Here is an 18,140-nt window from a genome sequence, read left to right as displayed (position 1 = left end):
ATAGGATCTAATTAAACTAAAAATCTTTTGCACAGCAAAGAAAACCATCAACAAAATGAAAAGACAACTGAATGGAGAAAATATCTGCAAATGATACGATCAATAATCGGCTAATCTCCAAAATATTTAAACTGCTCATACAACTCAACATCAAAAAAACAAACCACCCAATTAAAAAATGGGTAGAAGACCTGAATAGACCTTTTTCAAAGAAGACATACAGAGGGCCAACAGGCATATGAAAAGATGCTCAACATCCCTAATTAGCAGAAACATGCAAATTGAAACTACAATGAGATTTCACCTCACACCTGTCAGAATGGCCATCATCAAAAGGGCCACAAACAACCAATGGTGAGGATGTGGAGAAAAGTACAGTGTTTGTGGGAATATAAATTGGTGCAGCTGCTATGGAAAACAGTACGGAGGGGCCTCAAACACTAAAAATGTAACTATCATATGATCCAGCCATCCCATTCCTGGGCCTATCTCCAGAAAAAAAAGAGAAACTCTAATTCGAAAAGATACATGCACCCCAGTGTTCACAGCAGCATTATTACAACAGCCAAGACACAGAAGCAGTCTGAGTGTCCACCGCAAGTATCCACAGATGAACATGGATAAAGACGTGGAATGGAATGGGATAGACTCCTCAGCTACAAAAAAGAATGAAATTTTGCCATTTGTAGCAATGTGGATGGACCTGAAGGGTATTACGCTAAGTGAAATAACCCAGACAAAGATTAATACTGCATGTTATCCCTCACAAAGGAATCCAAAAAAATGAAACAAATGAAGGAATATAACACAACAGAAAGAGGAGTTCCCGTCGTGGCACAGTGGTTAATGAATCCAACTAGGAACCATGAGGTTGCGGGTTCAGTCCCTGGGCTTGCTCAGTGGGATAAGGATCTGGCGTTGCCATGAGCTGTGGTGTAGGTCGCAGATGCGGCTTGGATCCCGAGTTGCTGTGGCTGTGGCGTAGGCTAGTGGCTACAGCTTTGATTCAACCCCTAGCCTGGGAACCTCCATGTGCCGTGGGAGTGGCCCTAGAAAAGGTAAACAGACCAAAAAAAAACAAAAACAAAAAACAAAAAAACAAAAACAGAAAGAGACTCACAGATATAGAAAACATGTTAGTTACCTGTGGGGAGAGAGAAAGGGGAGGGGCAAGAGAGAGATGGGGATTCAGAGGAACAAACTACTATGTGTAAAATAAAAAGCTACAGAGATACTGTACAGCACAGGGAATATAGCCCATACATACATACATACACACACACACATATATATATATATATATATTTTTTTTTTTGTCTTTTTTATCCTTTTTAGGGCCTTACCAAGGCACATGGAGGTTCCCAGGCTAGGGATCGAATAGGAGCTGTAGCCGCTGGCCTACACCACAGCCACAGCAACACTAGATCCGAGCCGTGTCTGAGACCTACATCACAGCTCATGGCAATGCCGGATCCTTAACCCACTGAGCGAGGCCAGGGATCGGACCCTAAACCTTGAGGTTCCTAGTGGGATTCGTTTCCGCTGCACCACGACGGGTACTCCTATAGCCAATATTTTACAACAACTTTAAATGGGGTATAATTTGAAAAAAATTGGAATCACTGTCATACACCTGAAACTAATATAATATTGTAAAGTAACCATGCTTAAAACTTATGATACTTTTCTGGAGTTCCCGTCGTGGCGCAGTGGTTAACGAATCCGACTAGGAACCATGAGGTTGCGGGTTCGGTCCCTGCCCTTGCTCAGTGGGTTAACGATCTGGCGTTGCCGTGAGCTGTGGTGTAGGTTGCAGACACGGCTCGGATCCCGCGTTGCTGTGGCTGTGGCGTAGGCCCTGGGCTACAGCTCCGATTCAACCCCTAGCCTGGGAACCTCCATATGCCGCGGAAGCGGCCCAAGAAATAGCAACAACAACAACAACAACAACAAAAAGACAAAAAAAAAAAAACAAAAAAAAAAAAACAAAAAAAACTTATGATACTTTTCAAATTAAAAAAAAATTTTTTTTTGGCCACACCCTCGGCATGCAGAAGTTCTCAGGCAGGGACTGAACCCACGCCACGGGGTGACAATGCCGGATCCTTAATCGCTAGACCACCAGGGAACACACACCTAACTATACTTTTTTAACTAAAAAAAAATACGAAAGATTAAAACATCATCAATTGCTAATGATCCTGGCTTAAAATGACCCACTAGACGAAGGGGCAGCTTCTCTAGAGACATCCCTGTTTTCTTTTTTAGATCCCAAGTCTGAAATACTTGACATACCTTGTGCCACAGATGATGGCTCCACCAAGTCAGTCTCTTGGGGACTTTTGAAGTCATCCTCCCTGGTACCCTCCTGATCGTCCTCACTGTCGCCTTGCTCATCCTCAGAGGAGGAAGACTTTTCATCCGAGGAGCTGGCAAAGATGGCTTTGAATAAATCCATGGACGGGCGGCTACCTTCTCCTTCGGGCTGGGAATCCACACCTTTGTTTGCCACCTGGATTAATGGTGAAAGAGGAGTCAGGACTGAAGCAAGGGTGAAAGGAGCCACGTGTTCTAGCACACCGTGCCCGTGAGCACGCACACGCGTACGCACACATGGGCACATGCACACACATGCCTGCACACGTACTCATGTTTGCGATCACATACACGGATCTCCACCCCCACGCACAGCCTGACTAAATGGTGATGGTGATTACCCACGGGCCTCATCCCGTGGTGCTTCTGATTCGACCCCTGCACACGGCACTGCTGGTAGAAGCGGCTGAAGCCTCTTGTGGAAAGAGGTCATTCATCTGAATTGCAAAGGACCTAGAAAAAGGCAGTAGGGTCGAGCACAGATCCTCCATCCCGTTTGCAAAAGTCTACCCAAGGCTTCAGAGGTCCAACATGAAAGGTCGTGAAGGCAGTGTACTCATATAAAAGTGCAGAAGAGAAAACTGGGGGCCCTCCACACAGAGGGTAGGGTGTCAGGAACATGCTGGCATGTTCATAGCACACCATGCCAGAGCGCGCCTCTGCAGCACAGGTCACCCTTCCTAGAACCAGCCCGGGTCTGGAGAGTCAGGTCAGCCAGTGAAGAGACGGCGACTCTGTCCACACTCTATTCTATAGAGGAGGCGCAAAGGTATGAAGAAGACAGGGCCCCCCACTCCAACAACCCACCACCCAACAGACAAGGGGTGGTCTAAGGTGCCAGGTGTGAAGAGCAGTGACTAGCGAGCCCAGGGCTGGCCTAGAACAGAAGCCACTCCACCCTTCCATCTCACCACCGAAGGACGTGGGTCGGGGCCACAACAGGCTCTGTAAACGATGAGAGGCTCTCGTGCCCAGGGTGGGTCTGGACTCCACCACCAGCTCTCCTTACTCTCAGCCAGTAGTCACGCCCCTGTCCCACATCACCCCCAATTTCTGGAGGAGAGTTACAAATACTCAGGCAAGGAAAACTGATACAAGAGAGTGGAATTTGTGATTTTAACATAAACCCTTTTCATATAAAAAAATTAGAGAAAAAAACCACTAAAAAAAATCAGGACAGGAGTTTCTGTTGTGACTCAGCAGTAGTGAACCCAACTAGTATCCATGATGCGGGTTCAATCCCTGGCCTCACTCAGTGGGTTAAGGATCTGGCGTTGCCGTAAGCTGTGGTGTAGGTTGAAGACAGGGCTCAGATCCAGTGTGGCTGTGGCTGTGGTTGTAGCTGTGGCTGGTGGCTACAGCTCTGATTCAACCCCTAGCCCTGGAACTTCCATATACCGTGGGTGCGGCCCTAAAAAGACAAAAATAAAAAATAAAAAATAAAGTTACAACTATATGCAGATATTACCCAGCAATCTCACGAGGTATTTACCCTAGGGGAGTGTAAACTTATGGTCACACACCAATCTGCACACAAATGTTCACAGCGGCTTTATTTATGATGGCCATAGCTGGAAACAATCATATATCCTCAAAGAGTGACTGGACCAAGGAGCTGTGGTTGCAGGTGTACAATGAAATATCATCCAGCAAAAAGGGACGAACCATTGATACACAGAGAGTACTGATGACTCTCAAATGTAGGCCACTAAGTGAAGGAAACCAGTCTCAAAAGACTACTATACACACATGGTATGTAGAGCAATAAACTATAGAGACAGAGAACAGATGAGCGGTTGACAGAGGTTTGGGGTCGGGGGAGGGTATGACTACAAAGGGACAGCATGAAGGAGTTTTGGGGGATGGTGGTACCATTTTGTATCCTAGTTGTGGCTGTGGTTCCATGAATCTCTACATGTGAAAAAACTCATTGAACTGAACATTATTGTAAAGTCAAGGTTAATGCATGGTAATTTTGTAACAAAATTTTAATGAAGGATATTAGAGACAAAATGAACTTTTTATTAACTTTTTTCCCTTTTTCCTTTTTGGCTGCCCTGCAGCACATGATGTTCCTGGAACAGGAATCAGATCCGAGCTGCAGCTGAAACCTATGCAGCAGCTGTAACAACACCAGATCTTTAACCCACTGTGCCAGGCCAGGATGGAACCTGCATCCTAGCGCTGCAGAGATGCCGCCGATCCTGCTGCACCACAACAGGAACTCCTAAGTTCAACTTTTAACTATGATTGCAGTACTTTAAAAAAAAAAAAACCCAATGGATATTTTCCATATAGTCTCCACAAAAGAGAAGATGTGTCACTTGAAAAATTCTATTTTTTATGCAATATAGTGAATTTTGTTTCAGTGGTAATGCTAAGTGAATATTCAAGGCAGAGAAGTTTATAACTTCTCAAGTGATTAAAGCCATGATTGAAATTGTTGAAAGGTAGGGCATGTGTTGGCAAACTATAGCCCATGGGCCAAATCCAATCCTGTTTTTGTAAATAAAGTTTTATTGGAACACAATTTTTTTTTTTCAAATTGCCTGTGATATCTTTTACCCTCCAGAGCAGAGGTGAATAGTTTCTAGAAAGACAGTATGGCCCACAAAGGCTAATAATATATTTAATGTCTGGCCTTTCACAGAAAAAGTCTGCCAACTGCTCTATCAAGTAATAATAGCGCATCACACAGAAAAAGGCAAAGTCCACAGTCAGCCTGGCAAAGAGAACCTGAAAGCCCCACATACCTTATTTGAGACCGGTTCTGTCACATGCTCTTCTTCTTTTTTCACTAAGGAGCTGGACTCTTGTTTAGGTGGACCAACTTTGGATCTAGCCAAACTTAAAAATTCACTAATGGAATCTTCTTTCTTTTCCTGTTTAGATGTATCCCATCTGGACGGCTTCCGTGATTCTGAAAGGGAGGATAGAGATCTAACATCAGAATGAGCAAGCAGAAGGCCAGCTCTGCCTTATGGTTCATTCAAGAACACCAGCGAACTTACTGAGGGCCAGGCAGCGCGCCAGGTGCTGAGGATGCAGCAGATGCTGAGGCAAAGCCCAACCCCAGTCAGTGCACACCTGGACCACTTCTGCTGTGTGTGAGCTAATTATCTGTATGAGCCATTCTCTCTCTTTTTTTTTTTTTTTTTTTCTTTTTAGGGCTGTACTCGCTGCATATGGAAGTTCCCAGGCTAGGGGTCAAATTGGAGCTGCAGCTGCCGGCCCACACCACAGCCGCCCAAACTTGGCATCTGAGCCACATCTACAACCTACACCACAGCCACAGCAACTCAGAATCCGAGCTGTGTCTTTGACCTACACCACAACTCATGGTAACGCCAGATCCTTAACCCACCCAGTGAGGCCAGGGATCGAACCTGCGTCCTCATGGATGTTAGTCGGGTTCGTTACCACTGAGCCACCACAGGAACTCCAAGGATTCTCTTAATAGAGGGAGAGCTGGGACTATGTGCACCATGAGGATGACGCCACCCTTTACGTCTCTCCCCAAGACGGCCTAGGAGGTTGAGACCACCGTCAGCCCATGGCCCTGGGGACGCCCTACTCACTGTCGGGACCTCGGTGCTGAGGACCTTTTTCGCTTGATGCTTGAGTTGCAGGTGAGGAAGCTGACTCTGGGATTGTCAGGAAGTTGAAGACGGAGTATTTGTCACGTTTCACTCTCGGTAAGCCAACTAAAGTTGAACTGGGGGTTGAAAAGGAAACACGTATCTAACTTGACTGACAACGGCAAGGCAAGGGCAAGATCCAATTCCTGTAAACCTGTGCATCTCATGCTTTTCACCAGTAACTCTTCTACTTGGCTGAACAGTTTCCTTAAGACGTTTTTATCTCCCAAGGCAATTTAAGAAATAAATGGGAATGGGTGACTTTAGGAGCCCCCACGAGTTTTTTCTTATTCTAGTAAGAGCTAAAATTTAACTTTGACAATGGATTTCCATGAAGGAAAAGTTCCACTGCTAAAAATATACCTAATTTTTTTTTTTTCTTTTTAGGGCCGCACCTGTGGCATATGGAGGTTCCCAGACTAGGGGTCCAATTGGAGCCACAGCTGCTGGCCTAAGCCGCAGTCACAGCAACACAGGATCCGAGCTGCGTCTGCGACCTACGCCACAGCTCACGACGATGCCAGATCCTTAACCCACTGAGTGAGGCCAGGGATCAAACCTGCGTTCTCATGGATTCCGGTCAGATTCATTTTCCACTGAGCCACGACAGGAACTCCTAAATCTTCTGACAAAGACTCTGATTCAACGGTATATGCCTTCGTGCAGGGTTTACAATCAACTGAGGAGGTGCTGAACTTGTGTAAAGAATCAGAAGACACAAGTCTATGTGCATCATGGAAAAGGTGGCAACTTAGGCAAGACATTTTTGTAACGACATTTCTGATTTCATTAGCTGCACTACAGAATAGAGTTTGCTAGCTGGGTATCTGCCTATCTTTTTGGTAACAAATTAATAGAAGTTAAATCTGCAAAGGTTGCAACGTTGAGCCTTTCCAATTAAGTTCATCTAGAGAAAAGGAATTTAAATGAGTGTGTAGGGGGAAAGTTAGCTCTAATATGGGGGAATAAGATCTCATGTAAGGGCAGGTTTATCCAACTTACTCTGGATAAGGGTCAGGGACGTTAAACCTCTTACACAGAAGCTTGTCAGGGTGCCACTCAAATGTGTCTCGGGTAAGCTTCCCAAACATCTTCATCTTCACAGCCGACTGCTTGTCACTGACGTCATTCTAGGGAAAGAGTCACCTGTTTCATCAGGCAGCCACACAACTGACCTGTCTGCTCGTCCATTTATAACTTTGCAAACACTCTTCTAAAATTTCAATTTTTTTTCTTATTTTTTTCCCTTTTTACAGCAGTACCTGTGGCACATGGAAGTTCCCAGGCTAGGGACTGAATCGAAGCTGCAGCTGCCAGCCTGTGCTGCAGCCACAGCAACACTGGGTTTGAGCTGCATCTTCGGCAACGCTAGATCCTTAACCTGCTGAGCCACAACGGAAACTCCTCTTCTAACTTTTCAAAACAGCTAATTCTACATTTTTTGCTGAAGCACACTGGAAGCTAAAAGCATAAAGCCATTTCTTTTTCTTTCTTTTTTGGCTGCACCCACGGCAATGGGGAGGTTCCTGGGCCAGGCATGGAACCCATACCACACAGTGACCCAAGCCATTGCAGCGACAATGTTGGATCCTTAACTTGCTGTGCCCCAAGGGACCTCTCATAAAGCCATTTCTTATCCCATGGTGCCGTGTGTCTTCTGATCTTTTCACTGGAGGAGTTTTTTTTTTGTTGTTTTTTTTTTTTTTTTGTCTTTTTGCCATTTTGGGGGCCGCTCCCGCGGCATATGGAGGTTCCCAGGCTAGGGGTCGAATTGGAGCTGTAGCCACCGGCCTACACCAGAGCCACAGCAACACAGGATCCGAGCCACGTCTGCGACCTACACCACAGCTCACGGCCATGCCAGATCATTAACCTACTGAGCAAGGCCAGGGATCGAACCTGCAACCTCATGGTTCTTAGTCGCATTCGTTGACCACTGCACCACGACAGGAACTCCAGGAGTTAATATATCTGGCTACACAGCACTTTAATTTTGAAATTCACCATGTAGGGAATGGTGGCGACCGACCTCTTGGTCCCGGGGGACTTCCACCTGATCGGAATCGTCCTCCTCCTTGGCGTGAGTGAACCGGGAAGAGAGGGTGGAGTGGGAGGACACGTACAGCCGGGCTGCCCGGGAGAACTCATCCCGCTCGCGGCCCCGCTCCCACTCTGTCATACTGGGGTCCAGACAACGTTCCAAGGCATCTGGAGGAGAGACGAAGAAACTGCTGAACTTAAAGGAAAACACCTCGTGGGTACCACTGTATCCCTGGAGATTTCACTGCAGGAGACATAAACACTTCCCCTGGTTTTTAAGAGCATAGTGGGGAGGTACTTGGCAGCTAATATTGCTCCCGCCCCCAAAATGATGCTTTTGTCGAATTCTGCCCACTGCATATAACTGGGGAGAACATCTGGGGACTAACGCATGGTGAAATTTTCGAAGCAGGGAACTTCTTACTATGGCCAGAGAGTAAGAATTCATCCCAACCATATTCCTAAAGTTGAGGAGAAAACACTCCTTTCTCTAACTTTTTTTTCCTTCTCTTAATTTAACGAGTAACATGAGGAGTGTAGATTCTTAGTAGGGAGTTAAGGCACAGCACACAAAGATCTGCTTTTGAGAAGCAGCTCCTCTAATTTGCTGACAAGCTCTCACAAGGACGACTGTGTACGAGAGCCAGCTCTTGCCTCGATCCTGCCATGTTAACTTCACAGCTCACCCAGTGACTTCTTCCTCGTGTAAAGCTTCAACAGCCAACTGTCTTTGTAAGTCAAATTTCAGACGATGATTTAGAGCTAGAGGGTTAGGATCTTAAGTAGGGTGGGAGATGACCTTGTTCTCTTGGCATGAAATGCAACCCTTACATAGAAATCAAGCATTTGCCAACAGCAAATGGTCTGTAATTTCGCATCAGCCACTGCCAAGGCACGCTCTCTTCTGAAACCGCTATCTGTGGGACCCGAGATAGAGAGAAACACAAGCTAATTGTTCTTGCTTTCTAAAGTCCAAAGCCCGGCCCTGAGATCTTTGCACTCTTCACAGCAGGGCAAAGTAAAACCCTGCCAGAGCCGGATACCTCAGTTCTAAATCCGGGCCTAGGCCCAGAACAGTAAGAACGTTCCCCCCTGCCGACACATGGGAGGTCCAGGGCTAGCACCCACCTTTCTGACCTCGTTTCATATTTGCTAAAAACTCCTCATATCGTTTTTGCTTTTCTGGATCTTTTGCGAAAGGTCTGAAGTTGCTGGCTCTTGTGGTGGCTGTCCCACCACACAACGCCAGGTGCCAAGAGGAGTGTCCCATGTCTGGAGAGGAGGCCTGGGGTCTGCTGTTTGAGGCATTCTGGGCCAGACTCCTGGCCTTGAGTTGAGCTGCTTTAAGGTCAGTTGCCTGCTTCACCTCTTTGAGTCTCTCTTTATCTTTTTGGGACAGAAATTCTAATACTGAGGTGGCTGCACCTAAATAAAAACAATAATAAGGAAGAGATCAGAAGCATCGTAAAGACAACTACTCTCACATTTCTCTCTACAGACATTTTCCCTGCCTAGACAGTAATAAAATAATGGCACTCCTGGAGTTCCCACTGTGGCTCAGCAGTAATGAACCTGACTAGTATCCATGACGATGCAGGTTTGATCCCTGGCCTCATTCAGTGGGTTAAGGATCCAGTGTTGCCATGAGCTGTAGTGTAGGTCACAGATGCGGCCTGGATCCCACCCACACTTCTGTGGCTGTGGTGTAGGCTGGCAGCTGCAGCTCCAATTTGATCCCTAACCTGGGAACTTCCATTTGCCAGGTGTGGCCCTAAAAAGAAACAAACAAACAAACAAAAGAAACACAAAACATGAGGGAAGAGCAGAGGTAGAGGAAACAGGAAACAAGAAGGCCGGGGGTGGGGGCATCCTGCAGGTATGGAGGGCAGAAGAGGGAAGAGGGAGGCTGGACCACAGGGTGGGAAGGGGTGTTTTCAGGGAAAGTGGTGTCAACTGTGGCCTGAGAAGTAGAAAGGGCTGGGTCCACAGGGCCCTGCGAGAAGTCTGGATTTTTCCTTAGTGTGAGCACAACTGGAGCATTTGCGGGAGTCTGGTGGGTGGCGATAGAACTGGGCTCATCTGGCTGCTGTTGAAGGGCACAGGCTGCAGAGAGAAAGGAAGGGAACTAAGGAGATCAGTGAGAAGGCTGCTGCAAAGCTCCAGGTGAGAGAAGGGGGGGTCCTGGACCAGGGTGGAAGCAGCAGAAATGCAGAGAAGAGGAGGGGGTCCCCACGTGTTTGGACTTGCTGAGGGACTGGGGAGGGCAGGGGGATGGAGGGAAAGAAAAGAGCTAAGAATTAGGATGCCCGTGCTCTGGTCCAGGCAGTGGGTCGCTGGTGGTACCATTTACTGAAATGCGGAAGACTAGAGAAAGAGCGAGTTTGGGGAAGGAAATGGGGAACCAAGAGCTCTCCTTTGGTCTCTGGTGTCTGAGACACCTGTTAGGCTCCCAAACAGCACGTCCAAGTTCATCTCACATGGTGGGATTTTCGGCTCCAGCCTATAGGGGATTCTCCATGTCTGTCTTTACTTTCAGACACACTCATTCCTTTTAGGCTTTCGGGAAAAGAAAAAACAAAAAATCATACATCCTCACACTGTGCAGAAAAAGTGAAGTACAAATGGCCCTGGTCTTCGCCTCATTCTTGGACAATTACGAAAAGTCTAAAACCTCACAGGGAACTAAATCCAATCTCTCGGGACAGAACTTGATGGAAGGTAACATGAAAAAAAGAATGTATATATATGTATGACTGGGTCATTTTGCTATACAGCAGAAATTGATACAACATTGTAAATCAATTTTTTTTTTTTTACTTTTTTTTTGTCTTTTTGCCATTTCTTGGGCTGCTCTGCAGCATATGCAGGTTCCCAGGCTAGGGGTCCAATCGGAGCTGTAGACGCCGGCTACACCAGAGCCGCAGCAATGCTGGATCGGAGCCGTGTCTGCAACCTACACTACAGCTCATGGCAACGCCGGATCTCAACCCACTGAGCAAGGCCAGGGATCGAACCTGCAACCTCATGATTCCTAGTCGGATACATTAACCACTGACCACAATGGGAACTCCCAATTACACTTTTTAAAAAAATAGTCTAAAACCTGCTGCACTTAAGACCAGGCTTTTTTTTTTTTTTTGCTTTTAAAGGCTGTATCTACAGCATATGGAGGTTCCCAGGCTAGGGGGCCGAATCAGAGCTGCAGCTGCTGGCCTACACCACAGCACAGCAACACAGGATCCAAGCCGTGTCTTTGACCTATACCACAGCTCACGGCAACGCCAGGTCCTTTACCCACTGAGGGCAGCCATGGATCGAACCCGAATCCTCATGGATACTAGCTGGATTTCTTTCCACTCTGCCATAGTGGGAACTCGGTGGGCAAACAAGCCTTAAGTAAAGACGTGTACACTGTGAAGTATGTCATTCACCGTAAACGACTTTATTCCTCCACTTCGGGAGTACAAAATTATGTGGAAATTTTCAATTGGAAAACAACTTTTCATTTTGATTTGAATGACTCAGATGATTATAGATGTAATGATAGGCACCTCCATGACACATACCTTGACTAGGCGTTTCTCCTAGCAACTCTCCCCGCTTGGAGGCATTCAGTTGGTGCCTACTCTGTGTCCCTGGGTCATGTGTGGGCTTTCCAGCAGACTCTGATAATACTTGAAGTAAGCGGGCGTTCTCTGAGGTGGCGGCCACCACAGGTCGGAAATAGTGCACAGGTCGATAGTCTCTTGGCAATGCAGGTGGGGGATAGATCTTTAACAAAACAAAACAAAACTCAGAAAACAAAGGCTGCCGGGTGATCATGTGCAATTTAACAAAGAAAACCCATTACCTGTGAGCGTTGATAACCCCACTGTTTCCCAGGACAACCCTCAGCAGGTAGGAAGAGCCTACCCAGGTTCCCAGCCAACATCCATCCTGGATCAGGAGGGTCACCGGCCACTGTACTCTCGGCCAGACATTTGAAGTACCACCCCAACCACGCTACACGGAGATGCTGATATGCATGTGTTACATGATGAGAATAATAATTATTGTTCGTACTACTGGTCCATATGCAGAACTGGCCCACTGTGAATCAGAAAACTTAGGAAAGTATGACTCACAACTTAGATAAAAATAATAACTTTAGAAAGGTTACTTTTAAATACGGAATTCTTTGTCTGGTTAGGTTTCAGTTCCAAATTAGAGTGTCAGGACTTACTTTTTGACCCAAGGGTTATTTTGGCCTGTGGCATGCAGAAGTTCCTGGGCCAGGGATCAAACCTGTGCCACAGAGGAAGTGACCCAAGCCACAGCAGTGACATCTCCAGATCCTTAACCCACCGAGCCACCAACCATGACCCTATTTTGCCTCTGGATCCAGAGGCTGGGTTTTTGGCCACATATTAGAAAACCTGCCATCTGGAAAAGGCTCAGTGAACACGGCCCTGCTCTGAATTGTTCATACCCAAAGCCTTGCTCCAGCAAGGAGCGCCTCAGGAACCACCAGCGCCTGTCTCTCTGTTTGCACACTGACCACCACAGTGGACTGGTCTGTCCGGCACCCTCAATAACACGAGCTACTTGTGGGCCAAGACTTAGTCCTATTTATCCTTGAACCCTAAGCAGAGTGAGTACTTAACCGTTTATATGCTCCCTCTTCATACGTGTAAAACTTCATACATGTAAAACTTTCACGTTCTCCTTTGACATGATGTGGCATTTCTGGTAGATAACAGTGGCTCACTATGTGCTCAATGCTGTTCTGAATATATTCTGCTTGTCGTTAGAACACATTAACTATCATGACTAAACGAATCACAGCCACTGTGCATATGAAGGTTCCCAGGCTAGGGGTCTAATCAGAGCTGTAGCCGCTGGCCTACACCAGAGCCGCAGCAACGCCAGATCCGAGCCACATCTGCGACCTATACCACAGCTCACGGCAATGCCGGATCCTTAACCCACTGAGTGATGCCAGGGATCGAACCTACAGATTCGTTTCCGCTGCGCCACGGACGGGAACTCCTATAATTCCTTCTTAATGGAAATAACTGCTCACTCGAAGTTGGGATGTAAAAGATGAGCAGTTAGATGTTGGGGACACAATGTAGCTACTGACATTTCCATCGCCGAATATTTTTCCCTGGGCAATCACTAGTACCCAGGCTGTTGCTCTCTGAAAACAGAATTTACTTATCTTTTCAGCTGTTAATATAATAACAGATTACACAGCAGCAAATGTTTTAAGTAGTAACCAGTAAGAAAAAAGAAACAAACAAACTTACTTTCTTAGAAGATAAAGGTTTAGAAGCCAAGGAAAATCCATCCAAAATTTTGCCAACATAGCGAAGGTCTTTCTCTGATTCTACAAGATGATGTCATTTGATTAATTCCAGAAGCAGAAAAGATTAGAATAAGACAAAAGACCTCAGTTTTTTATCTCCAAGAACATACACAGTACAGGTCATCAGTGCTATCAGTAAAGGGGAAGAAAGCACACACGCAAAGCCCCCACACCTCTGTTGACTCAGTGACTGGCAGCCCGGCCCACACCGCCCTGGGCTGATTAGGCTGCCCAGGTAACCATGGCCCTTCAACAGTGCTGTTCAGAAAAAGTACCTGAGGTCCTAAGCTAAGGGGCACCAAAGAATATACTCTGTGGGGTACAAGATGGCAAGAAAAAACCATCAAGAGAACAAGCAGAGATAAAAATAATGGTGAGTCATTTCTAAAACTAAGTGAAGAACCCTGGGGAGACGACCTCCCCATTTCCTTAGCAACCATCCAAATGAGACATAAAAGGCAATCCAACCAGGTCAGCCTGTAATCAAATCATAGGATAAAAATAGAAGGTGCTTTTGTCTTCTTTGGAGACAAAAAGACATTCTAACAAGAGATAAAGAGCATCAATTTGGGATACGGAATTACCGACGCCCTCTGACCTGCAGCCAGGGAGGGTCTTTCGGTTGCGGAGACCACCCCTTGGATTCTTAGGGATTTTCTGCACATGGTGGTTGCGTCAACGGTCCAAATTTACAGACTGCATCTTCAGGACGCAAAAGCCCCTCTGACACGACCACCAGCACTATCCACGCTGGGCGTTGGAACCTGAAGCGGGCATGGCTGCCCCTGGTGCAGGGGGCACTGGGGTTTTCGGCCGCTCATCATGCAGGACGGCCCGTAACGGCCCTCCTCTACCAAGTCATTATTTGTGCTTCAACCGAGGTACAACTTTTCCAACAGCTTCTGAAGTCCCTGACATTCTGTAGGGGTAAGTGGGGATTAAATTTTACATTCTTGGAATTTTGTATTATTTTAAAACCGCAATTTCAGTTTTATGGATGTGTTCTGAAGAAATAAATGTCTATAAAGAGAGCGCCATGGGACTGTTATAGCCCTAGTGATGATGGAAAAAAAAAATAAGAACAATTTAAAATCAGCCATGGAGATCAGCCACACACAGGTTCACAGAGTGAAAAACCCTGAAGTCCAAACTATAGATGTTGGGCCCCCAAGCGGAGGAGAGGGGACTGTGGCAGAGAAGGGATAAGGGAAGGGTGGGGCGCTCAGAGGGAGGCCCAGCCAGGCTTGATGGGGGGAGGAGTGGAGACTAATCAGCAGGTCAAAAGGGGCTGTCTAAAGGAAAAGCCAGATTTGGCTCAGCAGGCAGATTTAAATACTTAGGTTGTGTGTACATGTATGTGTAACTGGGTCAGCTTGCTGTACAGTAGAACACTGACGGAACACTGTAAACCAGCTATCATGGAAAAAATAAAATTCGTTATCAATGAAAAAAATACATATATTTATTACAAATGAGTAATTATTACATAATTAATATATTATACATATTAGTAATATAGTATGTATGTTACTATGTGGATATAATTAATATAATTAATAACTAGCAACTAGTATGTGTTACTACAAGCTATAATATTAACATAACATTAATGTAACATTACATGTTTTTTCTTTTTTTAGGGCCACACCTGTGGCATATGGTGGTTCCCAGGCTAGGGGTCTAATCGGAGCTGTTGCCCCCAGCCTACGGCACAGCCACAATGCGGGATCCGAGCCGCGTCTGCAACTTACACCACAGCTCACGGCAACACCAGATCCTTAACCCACTGAGCAAGGCCAGGGATCCAACCCGAAACCTCATAGTTCCTAGTTGGATTCGTTCACCACTGAGCCACGACGGGAAATCCCTATATCTTCTTTTAAGATATAAAAATAACACATTATCTTAGGAGAAAAATCTGAAAATATAGGTGGAGCAAAAGGGAGAGAATAAAAGTAGCCTAATTCCTACCCAGCGGTAATGCCTCCTACATTGGTAATGCACACCACCCAGCAATGTGTGGAAAACCCTGGGTCCTTTTTGTGGCGGTGATGACAGAGGCCACTAACAGGTGCAGAGCCTTCTAAGCCCTTTACTCACATTCAATGGGACAGGTAAGCCACTGCCACACCCACTGCCCAGGCAAGGGCATGAAGCACAGAGTGGTTAAGAAGCCTCCCCAAGGTCATAGCAGACAGATGGGCAGAGCCAGGACGGGAGCCCAGGCAGTCTGTCTTCAAAGCCTGTGTCCATAACCATTAAGCAAACTACTTCCACAGATAGTTTTTGCACCTGCTTTTTTCTCTTCTAGAAATGTAAAATTGGCATCATTTGGGGAGTGATGCTTAGATTATTTAGATGTATTTTATAAGAGTTCAATCAAACTTGATCTGACTAGAGCTAAAAAGGTCTAAATTGTTTTATCTCAACTCTCATCTCCTTACTTTATTTAAGTGGTTGTTACAGTAGGTGTCATTTATTGTCTTTGGGGCAGATTCTGTGACAAACCTGTAATGCTGTTTAATCCTCACTGCACATCACAAATGATGCCCAGAGAGGTTACAAGCCTTGCCCATGGTCAGGCAGCTGGCAAGGAAAGAACTGGGATTCAAATCCAGGTCTAATTGAACCTAAGTCACATGCCACCGATACCTACTGATTCCTCCCTACATCTTTCTCTCTTTTTTTTTTTTTTTTTTTTGTCTTTTTGCCCTTTCTTGGGCCGCTCCCCCTGGTTCCTAGGCTAGGGGTCGAATCGGAGCTGTAGCCGCCAGCCTATGCCAGAGCCACAGCAACGCGGGATCCCAGCTGCGTCTGCCACCTACACCACAGCTCACGGCAACGCTGGATCCGCAAACCACTAAGCAAGGCCAGGGATCGAACCCGCAACCTCATGGTTCCTAGTCGGGTTTATTAACCACTGCGCCACGACGGGAACTCCTACATCTTTCTCTTTTATTTTTTTTCCCTCAGCCACACCCGTGGCATATGGAAGTTCCCAGGTCAGGAATCAAATGCACCACAGCAGTGACAATGCTGGATCCTTAACCTGCCAAGCCACCAGGAAACTCCCCTACACTTTTTCTAGAAAGGAAAACTGAAATCCTATTTGGAACCATAGGCTCTGAATCATTAAAGACTCTGACTTGAGATTCAAGGTGTGTTAAAAGATGTCCATCTCCTAGCTCAAGAAGAGCCCTTTAAGAGCAGGATACTCAAGTGAGAAGATGGGCTGGGCCTCAATCTCCATCCTGCGGCAGGCCCTCGGTGTACCAACCACCTAGTCCCCATGCCTGGCCTCCTGACTTGCTGTTTGACGTGGCGGCCTCTGGCCACTGGCTCAGTTCCTTGAGCTGGTAATGCTTCTCTCTGATCCGTAACGTAAGTCAGCACCTTTCTCCTTCTCTGATTCCCGGCCCCTCCTCCCGACCGTGTCTTGACAGTTGCCTTTGGCTTTGAACTGGTCTAAATTTCACTTCTATCTACTTCCCATGTCGGGCCTCTCCACACTTTGCTGCTCACTCTGCATCCGTGACCAACAACGCCAGCTGCAGATCCGTGGAATTACCTTTCTGACTTTTATATTCTTTGGGTGCTGTCCAGCCATAGAGCCCATCTCCAGGTTCCTCGTCCTTCAAAACGGTATCATACTTGGACAGAGTTTCTGTGGCATAGATGTCATCGTCTTCCTCTTCCAGGGCACCTACACCAAAAGCCTTCAAAAATAAGATTTCACATTGAGCAATTACAGGTTTTAGGGTTTGTCTGCATTAAAGGATAAGGATGTGACTGATCAGACCACTCTAGCACTTCTTTTTTTTTTAACGGCCACACCCGAAGCATATGGAAGTTCCCAGGCTATGGGTCTAACTGGAGCTGTAGCCGCCGGCCTATGCCACAGCCATAGGCACGTCAGATCTGAGCCACGTCTGCAACCTACATGACACCTTATGGCAACGCCGGATCTATCGAGTGAGGCCAGGGATCGAACCTGCATCCTCATGGATACTAACTAGTCAGATTTGTTTCCGCTGAACCATGATGGGAACTCCTAGCACTTTTAGATCACCAAGAGACTGCTTGAATGGGAGTCCCAGTTTAACACAGGGACCCATGTCTTTTGGAAAACAATGACCAGAAGGGCAGTGCCTCCAGTACTGGAGCTGTCCTCCAGGCTCAGCAGCAGCCATGGGTCTGGGTCCTAGCGGAGGAAGAGCACCCAAGCATCAGTGCAGGGGGAGAAATGGGGTCTCCAAAAGGAGAAACGTAAAAAAAAATTTTTTTTGGCTGCATTCACGGCATGTGGAATCAAACCCATGCCAGAGTTGCAACCTGAGCCATAGCAGTGACAGTGCCAGATCCTTAACCTGCTGAGCCACCAGGGAACTCCCAGAATGTTTATCTACTCTGCAGTGTGGCTTGGGGCCAGCACCAGAGATCAGGGTCTGAAGACCACTGCTACTCCAATGGCTGCTCGAAAGAAACACCTAATATTTGTGAGAAATAGCCAAGAACACCACTTTTTGTAAAAAGGATTGCGGGGGGGGAACATGTATAGGAAAGAAAAGGTCATAATAAAATGACAAAGTCACCATTCTCTATGTGGGTTGTAGGAAAGAACCTCTGAATCAATCTGAGGGGACAGGAGAACAGGAAAAGCTATCTCCTCAAAGGTACAAAGCAAGTCTCCCTCGTAAAACTTACACCCAGGTTCCCGACTTAGGGCCAGCAGCCCTAGG

The 18,140-nt window shown here is 46.5% G+C and overlaps 1 protein-coding gene across 2 annotated transcripts in view; it reads right to left on the bottom strand.

Annotated features, from left to right (window-relative positions):
• Positions 1-18,140, bottom strand: part of GPATCH1 (G-patch domain containing 1) — a 46,073-nt gene that overhangs the window by 11,723 nt on the left and 16,210 nt on the right. For both annotated transcript variants that reach the window (XM_021094288.1, XM_021094289.1), the window contains 9 exons: positions 16,970-17,117; positions 13,343-13,422; positions 11,621-11,825; positions 9,183-9,479; positions 8,044-8,222; positions 7,017-7,144; positions 5,955-6,091; positions 5,130-5,296; positions 2,296-2,512 (listed from right to left, as the gene is read on the bottom strand). In XM_021094288.1, the coding sequence (XP_020949947.1) occupies positions 2,296-2,512; positions 5,130-5,296; positions 5,955-6,091; positions 7,017-7,144; positions 8,044-8,222; positions 9,183-9,479; positions 11,621-11,825; positions 13,343-13,422; positions 16,970-17,117 (1,558 nt within the window). The remainder of the gene's footprint in view (positions 1-2,295; positions 2,513-5,129; positions 5,297-5,954; positions 6,092-7,016; positions 7,145-8,043; positions 8,223-9,182; positions 9,480-11,620; positions 11,826-13,342; positions 13,423-16,969; positions 17,118-18,140) is intronic.

The sequence above is a fragment of the Sus scrofa genome, chromosome 6 (genome assembly GCF_000003025.6).
Source record: "Sus scrofa isolate TJ Tabasco breed Duroc chromosome 6, Sscrofa11.1, whole genome shotgun sequence".
Lineage (NCBI taxonomy): Eukaryota > Metazoa > Chordata > Mammalia > Artiodactyla > Suidae > Sus > Sus scrofa.
This window is presented reverse-complemented; position numbering and strand designations above follow the sequence as displayed.